At 45.0% G+C, this 27,356-nt stretch overlaps 1 protein-coding gene across 4 annotated transcripts in view; it reads left to right on the top strand.

Annotated features, from left to right (window-relative positions):
• The window catches only part of MYO1F (myosin IF), a 68,819-nt gene that overhangs the window by 3,979 nt on the left and 37,484 nt on the right, over positions 1–27,356 (top strand). For 2 of the 4 annotated variants that reach the window (XR_014786468.1, XM_084825526.1), the window contains exons 2-5: positions 7,159–7,296; positions 20,623–20,712; positions 22,415–22,509; positions 27,249–27,336. Coding sequence is in view for 3 of the 4 variants with exons in the window: in XM_084825526.1 (XP_084681652.1) it covers positions 7,159–7,296; positions 20,623–20,712; positions 22,415–22,509; positions 27,249–27,336 (411 nt within the window). In the remaining variant the exon portion in view is untranslated. The other 2 variants (XM_084825527.1, XM_084825528.1) reach the window with 2 other exon arrangements.

The raw sequence follows: 27,356 nt of genomic DNA, 5'->3' as shown, positions 1-27,356 counted from the left end.
TAATGAAGGTGGTAATTCACATACTTCAAAATGGGGTAACCCAGCCCTAGTGTGTTTGGTCCCCCTTTGCTCAGTCTTCTGAGGTGGGCCCTAAAGCCCTGACCTAATGCCACCTATGATATTTGTCCTTTTTTTTTCCTCTATGGGATACCATGTTAAAGTTTTGTTAGTGTGAGTTGCAAGTGTTACCCTTCAGGGTTCAACTCTGTCCCTGGGGCCTCTGGAAGCTACATTTTGAAGTTGGGAGTGGGTATATTTCACATATTGCAGCTCGGTTCAGCACCTTGGATAGCACCTTTAGAGTTCTGGCTGGTTCTGACTGAAACCCAGAATGGATGCAAATCCCCACCAAAATTGCAGCCCCCAGCCGCCACTGAATGGTTGATAACTTATTGTAGCAGAATTGTGGCATCACACCTACATTATTTACAGAGACAGCGGTGCAGTTAAATATTTTTGGACCCTGAATTTAATGGTTGTTGACCAAAAAAAAAAAAAAGTTAAGGTGCAAAAATCTACACAACTAAAATGATTTAATGTTAAAAAGTGCAAATATTTTTTTTAAAAAAACATTGTATCCAAAACATGTGTGTCACAATATATAAAATAAAAACAGAATTATAAAACCTAAAAACTATTATTTTAAAATGTTACACTAATATAAAAGGATACATATGACACTATGAGAGGGGGGAGAGGGAGGGAGAGAGAAACAAACCTTTAAAAACTGCAAATGGGCCATAAACAAATATATACCGTACCTTGCCATGTAGCAATTGTCCCACCTCCAAATGATTTCAAAACTCACCCGTTACTTGATTAATATAGTTGCCAAAATAAGTTTAGCAAAGTGGACTGGAAAAAAACCCCATATCCTTCTCCTCTGTTATTTATTTATGTATTGCATTTATATCCTGCCTTTTTTCCTCTTGCAAGGAACCCAAGGCAGCTGACATTATCCTCCTCCTCACAACAACAACCCTGTGAGGTGGGTTGGGCTGAGAGTCTGTGACTGGCCCAAAGTCACCCAGGGAGCTTCCATGGCTGAGTGGGGACTAGAACCCGGATCTCCCGGCTCCCAGTCCAGCACTCTCGCCACCAGACCACACTGGCTCCCTCTGCTAGCCTGCAGTAGTTTCAGGCCGTGTGTGTGTGATTGATCAGTCTGGAAGTGTTGGACTTATACCAAATGTCAAAACTCTGAGAAAGTGAGTAAGGTTCCATACATTCCATCAGGTGTATATGGAAGCTGGTATAGTTAGCCTCATCTGTTTTGTGCTGAGACTCAGTGCTAGTGCAATTGGACATCTGGATTCTAATTTCTAACCTATATGGTAAATAGCAATGGAAAACGCAGAGGCTTAAAAAATATTACGAAACAGAAAAGTGTAGCTATCAAAAATGTGAATGGGTATTACAATATAGGAGTCCAATTAAGCTCTTCATTGAGGCCTGTGGGAACCAGTGTTTGCAGGGAATGAATCCAAAATATCTCTCTCCTTTTTAATTTGGCTTTTAGTTGTATGCTGGATCTGATTACTTTTTTTGAGGGTCCAAAATTTCAGGTCTTTCTCACTATGTCCACAGTCCACAAAATGTTTAACCAGTCTTTTATTTCTAATGCATCTGCTGTGTTCACCTATTCTTGTTTTGCCCATTCTTGTCCTCATCCTGACATAAAAGAGATTGGAAGGACCTTGTATAGTATTGATTACACCTTTCATGTGACAGTTAAACAAATTTCTCAGGACATATTCTCTGTTATCTATAGGATTAACAAACTCCTTTACCTTAACCCAGTTGCTGCACACATTGCAGGGGCTACATGGACAATTACCACTGATTTTATTTAAAGCACCCCCCCCCCAATGGAATAAAGACACTTTGGGGCTGTTCACACACAACACACTGGGTTTGCACAATGCACTAACCCATGCTCAGTGGTTGAGTGTGGGTTGTTATTGAACTGTGGGTTGTTGCTGAACGTGCTGTCTGAACCCGGGACATTTTCCACAGGGTGGCTTGTTCACCATGTACTGTGGCTTTTTCTCTCTCTCTCAAACAAGTAGGGATGTCAGAGAATTCCATGACGGATCTCAGTGAGGCCAAATGCCAGTGCATTCTTCCCCCTGAAATCTGTCGCGGAATGAAGCCCCCCCCCCACAAAAGGCGCGTGGGACAAAGTCCCCGCCGCCCCCACCCCACGAAAGGCATGCAAAACGGAGCACTTACCTGCTCCCGTCCATGTTGCTTTGCGAATGGCGGCCGTCCTGGCCGCCATTCGCTTCCTCCTCTTCCTAGCTGTGATAGGCTATGTAAATACTTACATAGCCTATCACGGCTAATGCAGGGACACCATTTGCGTCCCTGCGGAGGCCGTGATAGGCTACGTAAGCATTTACGTAGCCTATCACGGCAAGGGGGGGGGAGAAACTCCAGCGTACACAAATGGCGGCGGCTACCGGCATTTGCGTACGCTGGTTTTTCCCCCCCCCTGCCGTGATAGGCTACGTAAATATTTACATAGCCTATCATGGCTCAATACAGGGACGCAAATGGCCGCAGCTACGACAGTTTGCCCACGGACGGAGCAGAGCCGGCCGGGCAGGATTCCGGGGGGAGGGACGGAGCGCCTCCCCCCCACTGCGGATGCCTCTGCGCGGAGCCAGGTAAGGGATTCGTACATCCCTATGAACAAGCCACCTTGAGGACCCATGGTTTGTTTTTGGGTTGTTCAGAGTGGTTAACAAGCCAACTGCATGGCTAACAATCCACCCTGCAGAAAATGTCCTGGTTTCAGACAACATGCGGCTAACCCTTGGTTCAACAACAACCCACACTCAACCACTGACAGCCCTTTTGTTTCTTTAAACAACTATATAACATGCCCCTCAAGTTTGATGCCCATTTGTATGAGAAGAGAAATTTTTCTTTACATTTGGGATTACAGATAATAGATGCCAGTGCTTCAGTATTATCTGTTGGACTTGGCTGTTACAGACATCATGCATAAGAGGAATCACCATACAGCGCTCTCTCTCTCTCTCTCTCTCTCTCTCTCTCTCTCTCAGGCTGCAGGTCCCACCTGCCCACATACCCTTAGCCTTGTACTTGGCTTGTTTCAAAATTCTTTTTGGATAACCCCTGCTCTCAAACTGCCCCATTAATATTTTGGCTTGTCTACAGAAATCTGTCACAGTGCTGCAGCTTCTTCTTAGCCTCACTAATTGAGAGTATGGCAAATTTGTCTTAATGTGTCCTGGATGGAAGCTGTCCTAAGCTAAAAAAAGGAATTTGCATCTGTTGATTTCCTGAAGACATTGGTGTTCACTGATTTGTCATTTTTCAATATTCTGACTTCCAAGAAATGTATTTCATGCCTGTCGTAGCTGATATCAAATTTGATGGTCTCATGCTTGCCATTGATGTAATCCCAACATTCTAATAGGGCTTTTTTCTCTGATCCTTTCCAACTCAGAAAAATTTCATCCAAGTACCTCTTATATACATGAATGTGTTTGAGAAAATTGTTTTCATCATTCAAAATATGTCATTGTTCAAACCAATCTATGAAAAAATTGGCCAGCTCAGGGGCAAATTTGCAAACCGTAGCTGTGTCCAATATCTGCCAGATATACTCCTGCTGGAATTGAAAAACATTTTTCTTCAAAGCCAATTCTGCTAGAGAACATATGAAGCTAGCTGGTGGCCAAAATGGATCCTCTCTCTTATATAAGGTCAGTTTTATAATTTCTATGGCCTGCTCCTGGGATATGTTGGTGAATAATGACACTGCATCCATGGTGACCATCCAAGCTTCTTCATCATCTAGGGTCACTGTATTCAAGAAGTTGAAAAAGTGGCCCATATCTTTAATGTATGTTTGTATCTGGGGAATACATGTCTTAAGAAAATAATCTACATATTCTGATAGGGGTTCTAATACGGATTGATGTTCCAAGATAATTGGGCGGCCTGGTATTGGTACAGTCTTTTTGTGGATCTTAAGTAGAAGATAAAGCACCAGTGTTCTGCCTTCTGATTCTAGTAAAAATTCATACGTTTTTCTGTCAAGGAAACCCTCCAGTGGTCACTCATCTAGTATCTGGACTATTTCCTTTTTCACCCTCTCCGATGGATCTCACTTGCATCTAGCATAGTGTGTTGCGATTTCTAGTTGTCTGCGTGCCTCTGTGAGATGCATTTGTATGTCTCTGATGACCACTGCATTTCCTGTGAAAATTGCCTCCTTCCCCCTTCTCAGATTGATTAAGGCTTTGGTCTCTTGTCTGTTTAAATTGTGCCAGACCCTTGCATTCTTCTTATCCATCTCTTGTATCTCATCAATAGCGATGGTGCGGGCACCCAATTCCATCTGGAAATCTGGCAGAAATGACGCTACCTGCACCCCCAAGCCCTGCTCTCCAAGCCCCTGCTTGCCCCCTGCCCATGCTCAGTGAATGGCCTGCACTCACCCTGGCAGCCTCATCGAGTTTCATGGTCGCCATTTTTTGAGAAATAAAATGGCGATTGCAAAAATACGCATATTTGCTCATGCCGTAAGTGCATCATTTTTGTGAATGTGCATATCTGTGTATGCACGAAAATGTGCATTTGTGAATGCACATATTCGCATATATGAAAATGTGCATCTTTCAAAAATGTGCAGTTTTGCATACACGGATATGCACATTTGCCAAAATGCACATTTTTGCACATATGCAGATATGCGCATTTTTGTGATCTCCATTTTATTTTATTTTTAAAACGGTAACTTTTAAAAAAGTGGAGGCTGGCTGCTTGCCGAGCACGGGAGGGGCTTGAGCGCAGTCTGGGGACTGGCGAGCAGAGCAGGGGCTGGGCGGGCATCTGGAGAACCTGGACAGGGTGGGTGCGCACACCCCTACTCATCAAGAATTATTTCCCCAAGACTTGTATTCTACTATTGCCAGAGGGAGGGTTGAAAACAGATTTAGGTTTGAATTTCCACTGCTCTCCTCCATATGTGATGATATGTCCCTGTCTCTAAAGAAATCAGCTGCCCTCATCTTTCTAAATAGTTGCTGTAACTCAATCATGGATTTAAGAGTCATGCCTCCCTGTGGGAACAACAAGAAGAAGAAAGCTTTTTTCAAAATGCTCAGTTCAATGTCACTGAAAGTGCCAGTTGACAAGATGACTACCAGTTGGTTTTCAGTATTCCCACACCCTCACCCCGGTGTGTTCCCCTGCCCTCTCTTGGTCTGTTTCTTTGCTGGTAGTTCCTCCCCAGACCCGTTGATAAAAAAAAAAAATCTTTCTGCTCGACTGGTGGATGGGGTCTGAGGAAGAATGTCCATAGAGTGCCAGCCAGAAAATGTACAGAAGATGGAGGAGACTTCCTCTCTGTTGCTCCAGAGGACAGGATTAGAACCAATGGGTGGAAATGGCAGAGAAGTTGATTCTGGCTAAACATTAGGAGAAACTTTCTAGCCATGAGAACTGTAAGATAATGGATCAAGCTGCCTTGGGAAGTGGTGAGCTCTCCTTCTCTGGAAGTATTTAAGCAGAAGCTGGATAGTTATCTGTCAGGGGTGCTGTGGTTGCATCCTGCATTGCAGAATCTGTACTGTGCAGGGGGTTGGATTTAGGTGACCTCTAAGGGGGCTTCCAACTCTATGAGGCCAACTCTAGTATTCTATTATTTACTCCATCCTGCTCCAGCCCCCAACAGCAAAAGTGATAGACGGAATCTTGTACAAGTTGGAGAAGGGGAAGACCTGAATGCTAATGTCTCCCCTCACCCCCATTTGTACAGAAGAAAGATCAGAGTCACATCTGTAACTCCACCTACTGTTGGCTTTGGTCCCACCCATGCTTTGGTTCTGGCCATGCCCCTGCTAGAATGCAGACCCCTCCCCTGAGACGTTCTGGCTGAGGTAATGTGGACCTTGACAGGAAAAGGGTTCCCTCGCTCCCACTACGATGGATAGATCACGTTTCTGTGAAGGTGACTGCATAGATATTGGCCTTGGAAGGCCTTCTGTCTGTACCATCAACTGGGACAGCTAGGCTGATGAGGACCAGGGAGAGGGCCTTTTCTGTGGTGGCCCCCACTCTGTGGAATTCCCTCCCTAGTGACCTCCGCCATGCAATGTTGTTATTTGTATTGTATGCCGCCTAGAGTGGCCGGGTAGCTGGCCAGATGGGTGGCTAATAAATCTAATTAATAATAATAATAATAATAATAATAGATAACATAACACATTATTTGTTCTTTTGCCCATTTTGTGCCTCTCTCAGAATGAAACTGCTTTCTTAATATGCATCTCAATGACCAGCTGGTCAACACAGGATACTGTGGTGTACTTATTTTTGGAGGAGTATGAGTTTAACATCAGCTATGAAAATTAAAGGTAGCATTTTGAACCAAGTCTCGGTTGTAAAGGGAGTCCATTAACCTGAGCTAGCCAAGTCAAGATTCAAGAACAGTTACTGGGAATGATTTGTTTTACCTATGTCTCATATGAGAAACTGGGAAACTTAAATTGGGAAACTTTGCACACTGGGGCAAAAAATCCCAACTTCAAGTATAAGCTGATGGGATCTGAACTAGCAGCGATTGACCAAGAAAGAGATCTTGGGGTTGTGGTGGGCAGCTCAGTGAAGATGTCAGCCCAGTGTGCGGCCGCTGTAAAAAAAAAAAGGCAAACTGCATGTTAGGCATAATTAAAAAAAGGAACTGAAAATAAAACTGCCAATATCATACTACCCTTATACCAATCTATGGTGTGACCACACTTGGAATAGTGCATACAGTTCTGATCACTGCACCTAAAAAAAGATATTGTAGGGTTGGAAAAAGTGCAGAAAAGGGCAACTAAAATGATCAAGAGGCTGGAGCATCTCCCCTATGAGGGAAAGTTACAACAGCTGGGATTGTTAAGGGTCAGTCTTCCCTGTCTTGGAACCCTGAAGATGTTTTGGCCTGCAACTCCCATCATCCTTGACCACTGGCCGTGCTGGCTTTGGCTGATGGGAGTTGTAGGCCAAAACATCTGCTGGATTGGGCAAGGCTGGCCCTATGGCTACAAGGAATAAATACTTATTGTATCACTAATCTGACTCAGGATTAACTTCTGATGGACTCATTCTCTCTCTCTCAACTCACCCCACCAGGGCAGCAAAGAGCGATTCCACTGGCAGAGTCACAATGTCAAACAGAGTGGAGTGGATGACATGGTCCTCCTCTCCAAAATCAACGAAGATGCCATTGTTGAAAACCTAAGGAAGCGTTTCATGGACGATTATATCTTTGTATCCTTTTTTAAAAGAGGGGTGGGGGGTGGGAATAGATGAAAAATAAAGTCCTAAGCATGTTTGAGAATCCAAAACCATTTTTTGTACAACATCTCTGCCATCCTTACGACAACCTTGTGAGGTAGGTCAATATATTGTCCTGTCTAGGGAAAGCTTTTATAAAATATTAGAGAAATGGGAATATATGCCACCAAGGCTTCTGAAAATGTAGGGGAATTGAGCAGGGGCTATGTTGGAGATGTAGCTTTGGGTCCAGATTTATGCTGGATCAATTGTGCTGGTGGAAGAGGACTTGCACGCCCCTCCCTTCCCATGGCAGCACCTCAGCCCCCTGAAAATCCTACACAAAGAGTCAGGAGACCCTGTTGAATGGCATGAGCTGTGTGTGTGTGGTGAGGATCCCCCCAAGTTGGGCAAAGGGATCTTCCACAAGCAGAGCTCTTCCTCTTGAGGGAGGCAGATTCTGGATCCAACCCATAAATAAGCCAATTTTTCATGGAATTTTAGACTTGGAAGTCACCTCAGAGATCATCTAGTCGAACCCCTTATTCAGTGCAGGATCTTCAATCCCTGACAGATGGCCATGCACCTTCTGCTTAAATATCGCCTACCATCATGTCTCATATTTGCTGCAGTGGTCAACTGACCACCTGTTTTTTTGGCCATGGTCAAATGTTCCATGAAACCAAGGTGCTGGTGATGCTTAAAGAATTCACCTGCTGCCAGCTGACCATAAGTGCCTTTAAAAACTAGCATTTGGTGGTAGTATTTTTATCAGTTGCTTCAACTTTGCATTATCATCATCTATTATTATTATTATTATTATTATTATTATAAACAATTGTACACTGAACTTGGTGTTCTAACATAAGAGACAAAGAAAAGACCTATTCTGTGAATCATTCACATTTAAAGAAGGCCCCCCCTGAAAAGGTTAAAAGTTATAATAATTCATTACCTTTTAAAAAAAGTAAATATCATTGTTTCAGAATAACAGTTAATTAATCACAACCAGGTCCCATGAGGAATGGTAGAAAAAGCTGGGTATCTTTGACCTAGAGAAGATCAAGGGAGCAATCCTATGGGCCCTAGACAGAGTCTGGGGGGGGGGGCATACGATATTTCGGATTTCTGGATCCACGGTTGGAGACAGTGCTCCGACTTCGGAGCCAGGAATCCGAGCTCCCTCCCCCTCCCCCTCCGAGCCAGTGCAGAGAGAACCGTGCCAGCTGCCTCTCCAGGATCATAAAAGCAACCTTGGAGAAGAGGGGAAAGGGGCGGTTCTGTGGGTGGGTGGAGGGACTGGGGAGGCTGGCTTATGCCCTATACAGAGGCCTCCCCAGCCTCTATCCCTTCCCCTCTGCGACGCCTTAGCTAGATGTACAAAAAAGCTCATCTAGCTAAATTGCCAACTGGCAGGCACAGAGGAAGCAAGGATCACCTCCACTGCACCTCCCGCTCTGCACTGGAAACTAGTAAGCCTCCAGTTTCAGTGGATTACAAGTAGCAGGGATGGATCCAATACGGTTGTGCCCTAAAGAAAGGTATGACAGTGGTCTTCAAACATCTGAAAGGCCAAAGATGAAGCAGACTTGTTCCCTCTGGCTCCAGAAAGCAGAACGAGAACCAATGGAATTTGCGGGGAAGCAGACTTTGGCTAAACATTCAGCAAAATGTCCTAAAGGTAGGGCTGTTTGGCAGTAGAACAAACTGCCTCGGGGGCTGGAGGTGTTTAAGCAGAGGCTGGATAGCCATCTGTCAGGGATAGGGCATTTAGGGCATATCCGGGGCATAGTCTGAAGGCAGTGCTTGGAGGGGAGACCACCTGGGAACCCCATGCAACCACCTTGAGTTCCATGATGGAAGAAAAGTGGGATAGAGAAGTAATAAATAAATAGTTTATTTAGTGGTTGGATCCTGCATTGCAGAGCCTGCATTCAGCAGGAGGTTGGACTAGATGAACTCCAAGACCACTTCAAAATCTATGCGTCTATATTTTTTGTATGTAAACTGCTTAGGGATGTTATTATATTAAATGATATACAACAATAGCAATAATAATAATAATAATAATAATAGGAATAGTAGTAAATTGTGATAAACCTCAACCCTGTTGATGCAGTCCTGTACACACTAAACTGGGAGTAATCCCCATGGGAATTACTTCTGAGCAGACATGCATAGAATTGCACTGTGTATCTTTTTGTCATGAACTGTATGATTTAAAAATCCTTGAGCTTTATTTGACAAGAATATTTGACCCATCCATTGACCAAAATGTCTTTGACTAGTCAAATGCACAACACACGCCTAGAAAAAGGTTCAGTGGTATATTAAAAAATATGTTTGGATATGACTTCTCATTGAAACCATTGATGATTCCTTGGATAATTACCTATAGAATCTTGCTGGTAAACTGGGTGAGTTCCTTTTTTGCACAGTCCTGCTTCTTCATCTGCATAGCCCCTCCCTGGGTTTCATGTTCCTGGTCATACTAAGCTGTGACCAAAGACCCAGGCATCTAGTTTTGTACATATGGTGTGAGGAGGATGCACTGGATTTATCAGTTGATTGATATAGCACCATCAGTGCATATTGCACTGCACAGAATAATAAAAAAAGGGTGGAAGTTAGCTCCCTTCCCCAAGAGACTGTCTGTCTGTCTGTCTGTCTGTTCATTCGATTCATGAGTCATCCTATAGCTGAAGCTCTCAGACTTATCATCTAAAAGGCAACACAAAACAGGCAACAGGAGGAGAGAATGGTAAGCAGGGGAAAAAATATATTATCAATTCTTATCACAGTGGTGTAAGTAGGGATATACTGATTTTGTGAAATCCGTTCTGTTTGTGTTTCACAGACTGTCAGGTGCCTTTCGTTTCGTCATCTGCTCATTGACGGAACTGGATTTTTCCCAGTTTCTAGAATTTCTGCAAATTCATAGAATCATAGAATAGTAGGGTTGGAAGGGGCCTACAAGGCCATCGAGTCCAACCCCTGCTCAATGCAGGAATCCAGGTCAGAGCATCCCTGACAGATGGCCGTCCAGCCTTGTCTTGAATGCCTCCAGCGTGGGAGAGCCCACCACCTCCCTGGGTAATTGGTTCCATTGTCGTATTGCTCTAACGGTCAGGAATTTTTTTCCTGATGTTCAGCTGGAATCTGGCTTCCTGCAACTTGAGCCCATTCTTCCGTGTCCTGCACTCTGGGATGATCGAGAAGAGATCCTGGCCTTCCTCTCTGTGACAGCCTTTCAAGTCCTTGAAGAGTGCTATCCTATCTCTCCTCAGTCTTCTCTTCTCAAGGCAAAACATGCCCAGTTCTTCCAGTCTCTCCTCATAGGGCTTTGTTTCCAGTCCCCTGTTCATCTTTGTTGCCCTCCTCTGAACCCTCTCCAGTTTGTCTGCATTCATTCGCACTTGCAAAAATTCCCATTTGTGAAAATGTGCAAATCTCCCCCAAATATGCAAGTCCCCCCTGAACATGCATTTTCATGTTTTAGCCTATGGAGGAAATGTACATTTTCAGCTAGTGTTTGTTTGTTCTACATATTTTTCTACAACAAATTTGTGTAGAATTCCAGAAAGTAAAAACCCCCCACCAAACTCTTTTATGCAAGTCCGTGGCATCTGTGTGACTCGGGAATAGCCGGTCCACTAAAGATTCCACAGGTCAGATTCACAGAACTCTGAACTCATTTGATTCTGTTGTGGATTTCTCCAACATTCCTAGCTATAAGGCAGCCAGTATTATCCCCATATTATAGATGTGGAACACTGAGGCCGAGAGAGAACAAATGGCTGAAGGATACCGAGGAATTTCTTGACAGTGATGTTTGAAGGACATCCTGGTATCATAACTTTTATGTATTTTCTGGCTGTAAGTCACCTTGGGAGGGATTCTGCCCTGAAAGGTGGCCAAGAAATGTTTTTAATAAATACTTAAATAAATTAGCTGCTAACTATTTAGCAGCTAACTATTAGCTGTCCTCACCAGAATCTGGACAAGAGAGGTAGGGTTATGCAAAGAAAGGTCATCCAATTCTGGTTGTATGAGCCCAAAGTTTACAACAGGGGTGTTGAACCTCTTTTGGCCTGAGGGCCAAATTCCATTTTGGAGAGGCCCTCAGGCCACATTCCAGTGGTGGGCAGAGAGGAAGGCAAAAGGGGTGGAGCCAAAGGCAAAATCAGTGGGGCTAAAAATCCCAGCCTATTTTAGCTTAAATCTCTTACTGCCAGTAACTAACTCTTGGGAAAGGCATTTCACCCTTTTAGACTGGGAGGGGGGACAGCACAAAACCCACCAAATAATTGGAGGAAAGAGGATGGGACACAGGAAGGAGGTGTGACCATTGAGGGGACACTGGAGAGCTGAATTTGGCCCCAGATCTGACGTTTTACATCCCTGGTTTATAAAATTATAAATGGTATGGACAGATTATTTTCTCCTACCTCTCTCATGATACTAGAACTCATAGGAGGGAGGCGAGATGCCTCCCTATGAAATGAATTGACAGTTGGCTTTGGACTGTCATAGGGAATATCCCATCTTTATCCAACATTCGATCAGATTGTGGAACTCACTGCCATAAGACCTGATGAAAGCCTCTAACACAGATGGCTCAGATCAGACAGATGTGTAGTGGAAGAGCTTTACCAATGACTGTTTGCCACAATAGCTCATTGGAACCTTCACATGCCAATTATTGCCCCGGGGTGCAGTGGAGGCAGGGCTCGCAAGGGTGCAGCACTGAGACTTTTTGATTAGCAGGGATGTTGACATCCCCTGGTAACCCCCTCAGAGACTTCCTTGTTCCCTCTGAGCTTGGCTGCAACCCTCACAGAAGCTGGGGTAAAAGGAATTAGAGGGGAGAAAGTAGCTGGGGAAAGGAATTAGATGGTTGAAAATGTCAGGAGGCCCTAGCTGGCCTCTTTCAGTCTACTCCAGTAGCCAACTCCAGACACAGACAAAGGATTCTTTTCAAGGCTTTATTCTTTTTACAACTTAATAACTCTATCACCAGCGACTAAGCTATGAACAGCAGAGTAATCTATGCCCCGGGTTGGAAACAGTTGGTCCCCGTTTGAACGAGAATCATTTGCAGACCCTGAACTTATGGGCTAGGGAGAGTCCCTCCCCTTTTCCCTTGGGTCCTCTAGACACGACTGTTGCTTGCGTGCCAAACAGGCGCTACGCCTCCTTTCCGCGCCCTCCATAGCTCGTCGCTCCCTGCGTCTGCATCGAGCATCCAGCCAGCCCTCCTCCCATGCTCTTTCACTCCCAGGACTGCTATCTATGTCTGGAATGCCGGCAGGAGGAATCTCTGCCAGCTGCAGGGCCTGGAATGGATGAGCGCACTCCTCTCCCACGGACGGCTGCTCCTCCTGAGAATCAGAACTGCTCTGAGGTTCTGTGGGCTCCGTGTCCACCCTGACAGAAAAGTAACTGGGGGAAAAGAATTAGATGGGGGGAAAGTAGCTGGGGAAAAGGGAATTAGATGGGGGGAAAGTAACTGGGGGAAAGGAATTAGATGGGGGAAAGTAGCTGGGGAAAAGGAATTAGATGGGGAAAAAGTTGTTGGGAAGAATTAGATGGGGGAAAGCAGCTGCGGGGAAGGAAAATTCTTAAGAACAATATATTGTTCTCTGTTGTGATGCAAAGTATTTTTGTGAGGGCTTGATCCTGAATAGGAAATTCAGACCCATTCGCTTTCCAAAGGGCCAGCTCCTGGTAGAGATGAAAACTGCTAGAACTAGTTTGCTGATACGAATCAACACAGCTGCCTGAATTTTTGGACTCTCCTTGGGGGCTAAGGGGGGCTGTCATGATGACTGTCTGCAGGTCAAAATTTGCTGCTGCACCAGTGTCATTGCCAAATGCTGGAGAAGAAATGGCAGGGAAAGTCTGAAATCGTGACACTCTCTTGTAGGCTTCCTAGAAGCACCTGGGCTGATCCCTGCTGCCAATGGAGGGCTGGATTTTTCATCTGATCTGGGAGGGGTCTTTTGCTTTCCTCCATTTATTTATTTATTTATTTAGCCCATCTGGCTGGTCAGTCGGCCACTCTGGGCGATGTACAATGGTACAATTTAAAACAGTAAAATTATACATTAAAACATTATTTAAAAATACCCTAACCCACCCCAAATGCCTGCCTGAATAACCAAGTTTTCTGGTACACTTTTCCTTTCCCCTGCAGTCCTGACCGATGGGTTCAAGTTCTCATTTTCAGGAGGCTGCAAAAAGCAGCATGTTCTCAGCCAGACATGAATAGCCTAAATCTTGCATATGTCACTGCCCCCCCCCCCCGCAATATGGGCTTCCGCTTTTAAAAAAAAATCTTGTGGTTTGTGGCCATGGACTTGTTTCTCTCTTCCTCTGACTACATTATCTCCAAATTTGGCAGCCCCGGCTGAGTGCTAAGCAGTTCCAGCCCCATGTTTTGGAGGGTCCTTAGGTAGGGTGCCTTTGGTAGCTCCCCCACCTCTCTGAGGGGGCGGTTCCTCCTCCTCCCCACTCTCCCCACTGGCCATTTACTATATGTGGTGCTGCTGTGTCTTGTCACTCTTAGCGCTCTTTATATGCTCAGAAAGGGCAGGAACAGGAAGCCACAGAAAGGAGTACATCCACAAGGGCCTTTTGGTTACAGCAGTCCTCTGCAGGAGCTCTAGCATGCCAGCCTCCTTGGTGCTTAAGCCCTTGTGACAAAACCTTTATCCAGCAGGGGCTGGTGGCTCCGATGTCAGAGGGGTGATGAATCTGCTCTGGGTTTCAGACGGAACCAGTCCGAACTCTAAAGGAGCTCTCCAAGGTGCTTCAGCTTATGAGACCGTCCTTCCTTCCTTCCTTCCTTCTTTCCTTCCTTCCTTCCTTCTTTTTCTAAATGGCAGGCTGTGGCACGCCACGAAGCGAAGCGCCTGCCTTGGTCGCAGCTGCCCTCCATCTTCCCCATAATGCCTCTGGGCCCTCACACAGAAGACCCAGATACATTCTGGGGAAAGGAAGATTCCGGGCAGCTGCAATGTTGGCCAGCTCTTCACGCCATGCCGTGTGAGAAAAGGGGGGAAGTGATTATTAAGTGACCAGCGTCTGCCCCAGTGGGCTCTCCAGGTGGGCCCAGGGGCCCTGGCATTTTCCTGGCCATTCCAGGTCTGCTTCCACCTGTATTTCAAGCACCATATGGAGGGGTGGAATTTGGATGAGGACAGGGAAAGGAGGTTAAATCTTTCTCTGATTGAAATTGCCCCCTTCCCTTCCAGTTTGTATTTGCCTCACAAAGAACTCATGAATATTTTGCCCCATGGGGGTGAACTGATGCTTTGGATGGGGTCGGTGTTTTTAATGGGGAAAATGGCCCAAAGGGGAGGGGGACATGCCTCTCCCTAGGTCATACATCCCGCATCCACCCATCTCTCGATGGCGCATGGATTCTTCATTGCCAAAAGAAGGTTTCTAGCTTTTTCTCTCACCCTGATCCTGTTCTTTTTGAGAGGAGCCCTACATGCAGGGACAGAGTTGCTTCTTTACCTCTAACGTTGTTGTGCCCAGAGGCATTCTGGGGAAAATGAAGACAGCAAGCGGCTTTGTGTGTCAAGGCATCTTGTGTGAAAGGGAAGGGTTGGTGCCAAGGGCCCACGCCCCAGCAGGGGCCCACTGGCAAGAGCCCCCTGGAGTTGCTGCTCCTCTTCACCACAGCAACCAGCTTGTTCACCCGCCTGTTGCTTATGCCCAAACAACGGCGGTGGCGAGAAGGAAAAGCAGGAGACGCCACGGCCTACATCTTCATTGGCTCTCTGCCTGGCAAGCAAGCAAGTGGTAGCAATGATGGGGAAGAGGGTGAGGAGCAATAGCAGCTGAGGACAATGGCAGTGAGAAGACAGACTCACCGAGGAAGGGGCCCCATTGAGGGTGTCTTGCCCAAGGGCCCTCCAAACCTGACGATGGCACTGCGAAGGGCTGTCCAAAAATATTCCTTTTGCTGTGGGAACCCACATTGCATGTGAAGCTGCCCACAGATAAGGTCTGGCATCTCAGGACCTTGCAAGGTAGTTGGTTTGGGGTTTTCAGTTAAAACCTACATCACGTTTGGCTCTGATGGGATGTGACTGGTTCAGATCTGCTGGGCTTTTTTGCTTCATGGAACAACACAAACACACACAACCGGAAACCTGTCCTCCTTTCTTAAAAAGAGTTTTTTTAAAAAACACCCCCTATCTTTTGCTTCTGTTGTGTAAATACTTCTGTATTCAGGCATGAGTCAACAGGATTCCCACCCACATTTTACCAGAAGGCCTAAATGCTGTTTTTTGTTTTTTTGTGTTTTAACTTCTTCACCTATTTTGGCAGGAGGCACGGAAAGAAAAGGATTCTCCTCCAGATTTTTATGTCTTCAAATGAGACAGGTGCTGAAGGTCAGGATTGCCCCCTAATGCCCAACATTCTGTAGATAAGAACATCAAACCACAATCCCGCTAGTCCACCATTCTGCTTCCCACAGACACAATGGCCAACCAGATGCCCTCAGGAGTACCCAGCAAAAGAAATAGACTAGTGCTGTGCCAAAAATGTCTCCCATATTTTTTTTTCAACCACTCTCATTCAACTTGATAGAAAAGAATTTGCTTTTGAAAAGAAATTCAAAGGAGGAGAAATTTTGGAGAAATTCTCATGGGTTGGGTTCAGGGTTCTTGTGCTTACCTGACTTAGGAGGTGGCTGAGGAGTGTGCATGAGTGGCCTGTCTTTCATTGCACAATCATCTCTGTGGCAGCCTGTAGCCCCCTCAGCTCCCCACATTTCAATTAAAGCCCAGGGGAAGACATAATAAAATAATTCCTCCCGTAGGGCTTTTTTAGATCAACAAGTGCAGGCAGCCTGGGAGGCTGCAGAGCAATTGGGAGATGTGTAATAGAAAGAAAATGCACACACAGCACCCTTCACCACATCACAGTGGTTAGGAAAGCTCAAAAACACCACCAAAATAAATTATAAAATGCCCAGAGAAAGGTGCAGGAAAGTGGAAGCCTCCACACTTACGGTGGCAGCAGAAAAACACAGAAAAACCCTTAGGGAAAAAGAAAGAAGTTGTCCTACAACAACCCCTGCCAATTGTGAGTCCTACATGAAACTGTTGGAGAATTTCTCCTCCCATTGGAGAAATTTGGTGAAATCCCCCCCCCCCATTTCTCTGCCCACTAATAGGGTGGAGAATTTCACAAGGCCATTTGTGCACAGCTCTAAAACAGACTGCCTCTGAATATAGGGGATCTGTCATGTCAAATAGCCATCAGTAGGCCCCTCCATTTCCTGTAATTTGTCAAATCTCTTTTTAAAGCAGGGATGCAATATCTCAGGCCCGGAGTCAAATCCGGTCCTTCTGAGGCTCCCCAGATGGCCAGATCTTATGGCCCCGCTCCTGTTCCCCCAACCGCTGATCATTTGGAGGTTTTCCAGCTGTTGTGCAGTTTTTCCCCATCCTAAAGGGTTAAAATGCCTCTCCTAAGTCTTAGTGACTGGCTAAGCAGGAACTTTGGGCCCCGCCCCTTTTGCCTTTGGTCACAACCACCCCTGGAATGCTGCCCAGAAGAGTTTCTGAATGGAAATTGGACCTTGGGTTAAAAGAGGTTCAACATCCCTGTTTTAAAGCCATCAAACCTAGCAACCCTCACTGCATCTCATAGTAAAACATCTAATAGCTTTGTCTCCTATGAATATACGTTTTCTTCCTTCACTTCTCTCTCTTGTTTCCTTACTCTCTCCCCTTCTTTCTCCATGTGCATAGAGTTAGGTTATGTAATTCACTAAGTGCATTTTCAATTTTCATTTCATGGTCCAACCAAAATCACAAGAAATAACCAAGGGTGACGATTTGTAATTTTTAAGTGCTTCTACACGGTGCCAGCTGGTGTGCACAAGAACTGGTGGTGTGGAGGACACGGTCACCAGAGGCAGAGCAGTTTTTGAATCACCAGCAGCCAGCAGCCCATACCACAGAAAAGGGAAACTGAGGCACATGGACTTTAATATCATAAGTGCAGAGCAGGGGGGAGACACCCACATTCTCTTGTTCCAGCAACAACTCCCATTGCAGAAGCAATCAAGTGACTGTAAGATCAAGAGTGCAAAACAGTGGGGGTGGAGAATCCAACCACACATACAACAACAACAACAACAACAACAACGCTATCCTCAGAGCCACAGAGAAAGGCATTATTTGGAACCCAGCAGCAAATTCTTGGAGCATCCAAAATTTACCCCTTTTCTGGTTGTAACAACAACCAGTACAAATTCACTCCTTTGGAGCCACTTTTTTTGTTTTGTTCCAGCAACAACCCCCATCATACAAATAAGGAAACTGACTTTAAGATCATGAGTGCAGTGTCAGCTGGTGGGGGGATCACACATCCATAGAAAAGCACTTCTTTGGAGTCATGTTGCCCTGTTCCAGGATCAACTCCCATTGCACAGATAATCATGCGACTTTAAGATCATGATTGCAAAGAAATACACACACACACACACACACACACACACACCAACAATAATGATAATAATGGTAATAATGATGCTGATATCCTCAGAGCCACACAGGAAAATTCTCTTTGGAACCCAGCAGCAGATTCTGAGAGCATCTGAAATCTGCCTCTTTTAATGAACAACCCCACAGCCACCCATCTGCAAACATACTCAGAAGTAACACTGAGAGGCTGCACAGTGTAAGAATCCAGCTGATCAATGACTACTCATAAGTAAGGTGAACTGAATTATGCAGGAGGAAGCATGAGAGCACATACCTGCAAAGCCGAGTGTTTGGAGGCAGGGTAATAGGAAAGGTTTTGGAGGTGGATTTAACCAAGAAGCTTGCCATCACAAAAACAAAGTGTGTGCATGTGTGTGTGTGTGTATGTCTGTCTGCCTGTGTGCACACGCATGTGTTTTAAAAGGCAAAACAAAAAAGATCCAAAAAGTAGTAAAAAAACACTTTAAAATACCTGCAAAAACATATTCAGAAAACTGTCTTCTGCTGGTGTGTGGTCTGGATTCAATCAGCTGGCCTCACACAGATACATGCACACAGCCACCTCACTGACACAGAAGAAACATACACACCCAGAAGCCAACCCCACATGGGCTTCTCCCCATCCCCTGCACTTCCCCTGACCTCTCGCTCTGTGCATCTCTTGCCTTTACTGCTCTACTGTGCTGCCTTCTGCTGTGCTCTGGGCAGACATGGAGGAATGCTGGTTGGGTGGTCTGCACAGGCAGAGGATAAACAGACTTTTTTTCCATTTGCCCTGGGCACCTAAGCAGCCACCCATTTCTCAAACAAAATGTGGTGTCATGCAGGGGAGGCTGGTGGTTCCTATTTCAGTGGGGCTGTGGATCCACTCTAATTTTCAGTCAGAACCAGTCAGAACTCTAAAGGGTTAGAGCCCATAGAGATCAGCACTTAGGGTAGCTCCTTGAGAGTTCTGACTGGTTCTGACTGAAAACCAGAGCAGATTGACAGACCCACTGAAACCTGAGCCTCCACTGAGGTTTTGCACATGTTCAGGAGACCCAGACACCGCCATGCATGTTGGGAGGCATGGTGAGCCCAATATCCCCCTAGCGGGCAATTTTAACTGCCACTGTTTTGTCTGTGTATTATGTTAGATGACTATTGTTTTATGATTTAAATTGTTTTTACACTTTGAATTGGGAACCACCTTGGGAACCAGTCTTTGGGTCTACAAGACAATAAAAACCTCCTCCTCCTCCTCCTCCATTCTATACCACCCCATAGTTGAAGCTCTGGGTGGTTTACAGAAGTGAAAACATTAAAATACAATATGCAAAGTTTAAAATCCATTTACATAAAAGCACACAGACCATATATGCAAACAACATGCAATGATGTAACTAAAAACAGCTATGAACAGTCATAACTGAAGACACATCCAGGACTGATATAAACAAACAAACAAACAAAAACAGACAGACGGACAATTTGTTAGTCTTTAAGGTGCCACTGTTTTTGCTGCAACAGACTAGTCTTCTGGAAATTGTTACACCTTGTTGTGGCAGTGAAGTTGCTCTGTTAACAGTGCGTTGTGTGAAAAAGTCCTTGATTGTCCTGAATCTAACACCACTTAATGTCATTTATGCCCTATTCCTTGCCTTTAGCTGGAGAGTGTCAGCTTCTCACCAAATCTGATGGGAATTGCATTGCAAAGGCTGGAGAGAGAATCTCAGAAGGTCAGAGAAGGTCAGGAGAGCTTCTCCAGTCATTATTTACTCTCCCATCGTCTGTCACATCAGAGGGGCCATGATTTACTAGAGAGGGGTTACCAGGGAGTGTCCAGGGAGTACTGGAGCATATTGTGGCAGAAAGTTGAGAAAAAAATACCCGTCTCTAAATGATCTCTGGCTCAATGTCTTCAGCTCCTCCATTTTCACAATTGCCATCCTGTTATGTGTGGAGCATCTCTCAGGTCCAGAAGCTAGAATTCTCATTAATGTATTATTTTATTGTTTTTATTTAAAGCATTTTTTATCCTGCTCTTCAGCCAAAAGGTCTCTGGGAACAGCTTGCATTCAGTCAATGAAAACTAGACAGTCTCTGTCCACAGGCGTAGAATGTAAAAAGTCACAACAGAAAAAGAAAAAGGTATGGGGAGGGAAGAGGGGAAAAGCAAGTAATATTTCAGCAGGGCTGGTGGAATGGCCCTCTCTCTCAACTTAGGGAGTCCTGTCTACCACTAATAAAAGAATACATATTTCTAAGTTCTAGAACTGAACTGAAATTTCTCAGAAGGCGTTTTTCTGATAAATTTTCCTGATTCTTCTTTCTCCCCTGCCCCCTTCCACACACACAGAAATAAAGGTCACTTTGCAGATTTTTCTCTGAATGTTCTCCACCATTTGGGGGCGGGGAGGGGGTGGCTGCCATTTTCTCTCCACAGTGACATGGAACAACACACTGTGGAGGATGCAAAATGGAGCCCAGCCTGTCAGCAAGGCACCTGGGCATTTCATCCTGAACGTACATATTATGCTTTATTTTTTCATGTCATCATTTTAAGCTTCCTTGAATGCTTGCAGAATATTTTACATAAAATAATACATATTTGGTGCTGATTGAAGAGCATATTTGTTTTACTCTCTCCTTCCACTTTGAATAAGCCCTGGGAAGCCAAGCTGGCAAAAGTCCAGTTGTCCTTGTTTTTGAGGTGTGTGAATGCTCTTTATCGGAGTTAAGAATGTGTTTCAGGCTTTCAGCCAAAGGAATCAAAGGTGATTTTTGTTATTGTTCCTCCATCTGGACCTTAACAAGCGATGCTCAGACCTATATTGGCCCAGTTCTCATCTCTGTCAACCCCTTCAAACAAATGCCTTACTTCACAGACCGAGAAGTTGAACTATACCAAGGAGCGGTAAGGAACATTAGAGATGTGGCTGATAAGTTCTGTTCTCGCATCACTCAATTCCTAAGACTCTTCCTTCCACACAGACGTATATACCAGGCTGGCGAGAAACAATGATTTGACCAAAATTCATGAAATTCATTCATTACATTTCTTCCTTCCACACAGACATATGTACCTGGCTGGCATGAAATAGTGATTTGGCCAAAATTCATGAAATTCATTCATTACCTTTCTATACAGCCCAATAGCCAAAGCTCTCTGGGAGGTTTACAAAGATTAAAACCCTTAAAATATGTTATATTTTTTTTTTACATACGAACATATAAACAGACAGCATGCACAGAGACACACATAGATCTAAAACAAATAATCATCAGTAAGAAAAATCCAGGATTTGATTAAAACCTCATCATATGCTTCCAAATGCCTGAGAGGAAAGGAAGGTCTTAACCTGGCATTGAGAAGATAACAATGTTGATGACAGGTGGGCCACACTGGGGAGACAACTGGGGGGTCATCACTGAAAAGGACCTCTCCCTTCCAAGCCTCCCTCGGAGGAAAGGAGGCCCTTAGATGATGTACATAGTGTACAGATAGGTTTCCACTTACCTGGGAGCAAGCCCCATTAACCCAGCAATTTGGGGAGAAATAGTTGCATGAAATCTCCCACTCTCCAACTTTGTTTTGCTGATTTATTAGCAAGTTTACAGAACGGTTCAGATGACTGAGAACCCCAGCTATTTGTTTTTTTAAAACCAACGCTATGTTTCTCTTTCTAGCCATTAAGGTTGCAAAGATAAGCTGTGTGGGGGTGATGCTGGTTGAAATCTGAGAAACCAGAAGGATGGCTGAATATGATTCTTAGTGGTTGGGAGGCTGTCTTCAGTGGCCTTGCCCCTCCCACCTCTAGCAAAATCTGCACAAATTATTCGTTTTATTTCTGATGTTCAGGTGGTGAGTACCATTGCTTCCGTAGTCAAAATGGTACCACTCACCCACCAGAGGAAGGTTATTAGTAGGCTTATATTTGCAGAAATACAAAAACCATTAGGAACCCCCCCCCCCCCTAAAAGTGGGGTGGGAGCAGGAAACAGCCTAATGAGAAGTTAGCATGCTTAGTGGTCATTGAATGCTGAGGGGTGGGAGGGGGCACAGAAAAATTAATGGGAGGAGAATAGAAGGGAGTATGAACAAAAGAGGATATGGCAGGTTGGACGGAAAACACATTGTAGAGTAAATTATTATTTATGTGCATAGTGCTTTACGATGCATGAGGGAACAGGTCCCTGCCCCAAAAGGATTACTATCTAAAAACAGACCCACACACAGCACAGGAATTGAGGGAAATGACTGAACAGGGGAAGAATATGTGCTTATTTCCAATACAAGTACCATGCATATACCACATAAGAAATTATGTGATGTAACAAAAAGATGCCAACTTTCATTGTTTACAGTGTAATTCTGTGCACGCTTAATTCAGGAGTAAGGCTTATTGTGTTCAATAGACCCAGTGTAAATGGGTCTAGGAGTGCAAGCCATTGGGGGTTGGACTCGATGGCCTTGTAGGCCCCTTCCAACCCTACTATACTATTCTATGATAAGCCTTAACACAGGCGGGAGAATTCAGTTCCTTGGGAGCAGAATTTCAAATATCTTTTTGTTTTGTTTTATAGCCCTGACTTTATGCCTCTGGTTTATGTTCTAGGCTCAGTACGAAAATCCACCGCACATCTATGCACTGACTGACAACATGTACCGCAACATGCTGATCGATGGGGAGAACCAGTGTGTTATCATCAGGTAAACATCAGAATCCAAGAGCTGGGTATCCTGGTGTATGTGGTTGGAATCTTGGGCTAGGAGGGCAGGGGTCCCCAACCTTTTTGAGACAAGGGGCACATTGGATGCTGCCACAAAATGGCTGCCATGGGGGCAGAGCTTGTCCATTCATAAAGTGGCTGCCATAGTGCTTGTGGCTGGTTAGAAGCCATTCATTTCCCAGTAGCCAAACTGTTGAGACTAAGAGAAAACTAACTTGCCAAAGAACCTAAGTCCAAGGCAGAGGTGGGGACAGAACTTCAGAACACAAAATCACTCTTTGGAACCCAAATAAAGATGGCACTGAAGAAGGGCAGCACTTCATTTTACAGCTTGCCAGCCTTCCCCCCCAAATCTCAAAAGATAAAATAAAAATCAGGAGGGGTGGGGAGCGTGGCTGGTGCCAAGAGAGGCACCTTGTTGGAAACCCCAAGGCTAGAACTTATTTTATTTATTTATTAATTTATTTCATTTCTATACCACCCAATAGCTGAAGCCCTCTGGGTGGCTCACAAAAATTAAAACCAAGACACATACAATAAAACAATATAAAATATATAAAACATTAAAATCATAGAACTTGGAGAGCCAATGTGATGAGTATTGGACTAGGACATGGGAGATCCAGGTTCTAGTCCCCACTTGACCATGAAGCTCGCTGGGTGACTTTGGGACAGTCCCTGACTCTCAGCCTAACCTACCTCACAGGGCTGTTGTGAGGATAAAATGGAAGGAAGGAATCAAGTGACTGTTAGATCAAGGGTGCCTAACAATGGGAGTACAGAATCCACATAACCATATTAATGATCATGATAATGATAGGAAAAACAAAGAGCTGGATGTGCCTGATTTCGTCTGATCTCAGAAGCTAAGTAGGGTCAGCCCTGGTTAGTACTTGGATGGGATACCGCCTGGGAATCAGACTTCCTGCATTGAGCAGGGGGTTGGACTCGATGGTCTTGTAGGCCCCTTCCCACCCTATGATTCTATGAGAGTGACCTATGTTCAAGATCCCCACTCAGTTATGAAGCTCACCATGTGAGTTTGGGTCTGTCACCCTCTCTCAACTTCACCTACCTCGCAAGGTCATTGTGAGGTGGTTAAAATGGTGGTGAGGGTTGGGTGGGGATACTTTATGCTTCTGCAATTTCCTTGGCATATGGGCAGGAGAGAAACACAACCAGTCCATTGAATACCTTCCAACATAATCCAGAAGTGAAAGTTGGATCCTAGATCCTTGCACACTTCTATTTCATGTTCATGCACATCAGGCACTTACATGCACATGCCCTAAGCTCATCCTGTCACATATAAGGAAAAACCCTTGCACCTCTGGAAACCAGGGAGGGGAAAAGCAGTTTGGGTGAGGTGCTGGAGAAGGGAAGGGCCGTGGCTCAGTAGTACTGATAGAACACCTGCTTTGCATGCAGAAGGTTCCAGTCTAGATTTGATCCCTGCATCTCCAGGTAGGGCTGGGAAAGATCTGGGTCTTAAAACCTGGAGAGCCGTTGCCTATCAGTGCAGGCAAGATTAATCTAATTGTACCAAAGCTCTGATAAGGTGTAAAGCACCTTCTGACCTGAATTGGCCCTTTATTTAGACCCTGCCTGAGACCCTGATGAGCCATTGCCACTCAATGTACACAGTACTGAGCTCGGTGAGCCAAAGGGTAGCTTCCTTTTACATTCAGAACCATGAGGACTAGAAACTTACATTATTTTAGGCCACAGGTCAGTGACAGAGTGCATATTTTGAGTGCAAAAGGTTCGAGGTTCAGTGCTGGCATCTCCACATGAGGCCCTTCTCCTAGCTGCCCCAAGTCATTGTAGATAGTAGTGAGCCAGGTAGACCAATGGGTCTAACTTGGCATAATGCAGCTTCCAGTGTTCCTATGAGAAAAGAATATGGGTGGGTAAAGGGTTAAGCAGCCCTCCCCAAACATTTCGTTGCTGCAAAGCACCCCTTCCTGAAGATGCTTTGCCCTCTCTCCCAATACTAGAATCTAGGGGGGTCACCCCATGGCACTGATGGGTGGGAGATTCAGGACAGATAAAAGGAAGGACTCCTTCACACAGCCCAGAGTTAAAAATGGAATTCACTACCTCAAGATGTAGTGATGGCCACCCATTTGGAGGGCTTTAAAACGGGACTGGAGAAATTCCTGGAGGAGAAGGCTATCATCAGTGGCTACTAGTCCTGATGGCTGTATGCCATCTCCAGTATCAGAGGCAGTGTGCCTCTGTACACCAGTTGCTGGGGAACATCGGTGGGCGGGTGCTGTTTCACTCGTGTCCTGTTTGTGGGTTCCTGGTCAGCAGCTGGTTAGCCACTGTGTGAACAGAATGCTGGATGAGATGGATCCTTGGTCTGATCCAGCAGCGCTCTTCATATGTTCTCAGACAGTGGTGCTGTGCCTATTTGAGTACCTCACAATCTACATATTTTGCATTGCATTTACATGCATCTATATAAATGTAATAAAGAATCTAACATATACAAGGAGCTCTACTGACCTGGTGTGGCCCAGAATACCTCCAACGTTCAAGATCTAACTTCTAGGGATGCACATATAATTGCCTCTGAGCTGGAAGGATGTCACCTTCTCCAAACTAGGGTGGGGTGTCTCATTCCAAAACACAAGAGAGAGACCCGGACATCAGGAGACAATCTCATAACCATTAACACTGATGAAACACCAGTAGACTATCCCTGGCCTATTAAATGACTGGAAATTCTTCCTGAGATGTGCGTTTCCAGTGTCAATTTCCAAAAGCTTACCTCTTTTGTATATTTTGATCTTGCTCAAATATTAGGCAACTTTGACATAAAAGCCTGTTCATGATCCAGTGGATAACAGGGCATCAGGTGTCTCCGGATCTTAAAACAGTTGAACTCTGCCATGTAAAAGGGAGAATAGAATATAACTTATACTTAAACTTATGCATAGCAGTGAGGATGTGTATTGTTTGACACTGGAGATCAGTAGGATCTGATTTAAAAAAGAGCTGGAAACGTGCCTTGATTAAAAATTCACTGGCTTTATAAGAAGTCTGTCAACATAAACCACGAATGGGCTATTTTATAGAAAAAGGGTCGATGTTTATTAACTTTTGGAAGGAGTGTTTTCATGACAATATACAACCTTCTGACTTTTTCTCTATCTTGTAAATCAGCCTTCCCCAAACTTGGTCCCCTCTAGATGTGTTGGACTACAATCCCCATAATCCCTGGCCAGCACAGCACACACTGCCTGAGGGGCGACAGGAGTCGTAGTCGAACACATCTGGGAGGGTAACAGGTTGGGGAAGGCCATTGTAAATGGATAGAACTTTTTTAAATTTACGTTGACACTTCCTTAATAAATATTGAATTAAAGGAACCAAAACTGGAAACTCAACATGAGGGTTGTACATACATACACATACACACATATACACACAATTTCCTTATAACAGAAGCTCTCCAGCCTCACTCACCGCATGGAGAAGTGTTGGTTTTGCTTGGGCTGCAGCAAGGGAGAAAGCTGCTGCATATTTTGCCTTGTTAAAAAAAATCACCTCTTAATAAATCTGTGGAAAGTGGTATGTAAATCAATAATAATAATAATAATAATAATAATAATAATAATAATAATAATAATGGAGTCCTGTCAGAAAAAGACAGCAACCATATTCAACACAGAATCCAGACTTCATATACTTTTTAGTTTTACCCAACCCCCTGATGAAATCATTGCAACAGACAGGTTGCAGGATAATGAAGCAACTTCCCCTTTTATGCTTGTAAAGCTCCATAATATGTCCTCCCCTGCCCACCAGCTGGCTTAAGTTAACTTTTTTGCCCTGTTCACACATGCCCCTTTCCCTCCCTAAAAAGAGAGAGAGAGAGGCAATGGCCATTTCTGGTGGGGCTCCTATCCCTTTAACACAGCAGGCAGACATTCAACTGCTGAAGCATTCCCCATTACTCCACACACACACACACATCCTGGAGATGTCTTGGTTCTACAGCAGGGGTGGGAAAGAGGTCTGGTGGTTTTCTGGCTTTATTTGATTTGTACCCTGCCTTTCTACCAAAAACTGGCATTCAAGGGGGAATGATGGTAGTAAGAGCTTCAAGCTAAAATAAACTGGTATTTTGGCCCCACCCCTTTTGCCTTTGGCCCTGCCCACCCCTGGAATGTGGCCCCCAAAGGCTTCTCCAGAATGGAATTTGGCCCTCGGGCTGAAAGAGGTTCAATACTCCTGACCTATGTTTTTGGGTGGGTGGGGAGGCAGCAAAGTGCTCCAGGCATAAGGTGCAGCAAAGGAGAGCTGGCAGAGTTGTTTAAGGGAGTGGGAGATCAGTAGGTGTTTGGGAAGGGGCTGCAGGCATAAGAGGCATCAAGGGCGAACGGGGAGAGCCATGTGGGAGAACTGGAGAGCTAGAGAGATTGGGGAGGGGGCTCCAGGCATAACGGGCAGCAAGGGAGAATGGGTGGAGGCATTTAAGGGTTCTGGAGATCTATGGAAATCCATGGAGTGGGCAGAGGCATTGGAGGGAGCAGGAAGTATTGTCCAAATAACCTGTTGTCCCAAATCAGCCAGACTGTTGTAGTCTCTCTGAGGATTGGGGCCCTGTGGAGCAAGACAGGGGCACCCTAGCTGTGATTACACATCACTGTCCTTTCTAAGTTCATCCTGTTTCACTCCCCTGACCCCATCACACATGTGTCTTTTCAGTGGCGAAAGTGGCGCTGGGAAAACAGTGGCAGCAAAATACATCATGGGATATATTTCCAAAGTGTCCGGGGGTGGCGAAAAAGTACAGGTATGTCTCAGTGGCAAAGC

Source organism: Heloderma suspectum, chromosome Z (genome assembly GCF_057233095.1).
Source record: "Heloderma suspectum isolate Gila_16-S chromosome Z, 16-S_ref, whole genome shotgun sequence".
Classification (NCBI taxonomy): Eukaryota; Metazoa; Chordata; class Lepidosauria; order Squamata; family Helodermatidae; genus Heloderma; species Heloderma suspectum.
The sequence above is the reverse complement of the archived record's forward strand: the minus strand, read 5'-3'. Positions and strand labels throughout refer to the sequence as shown.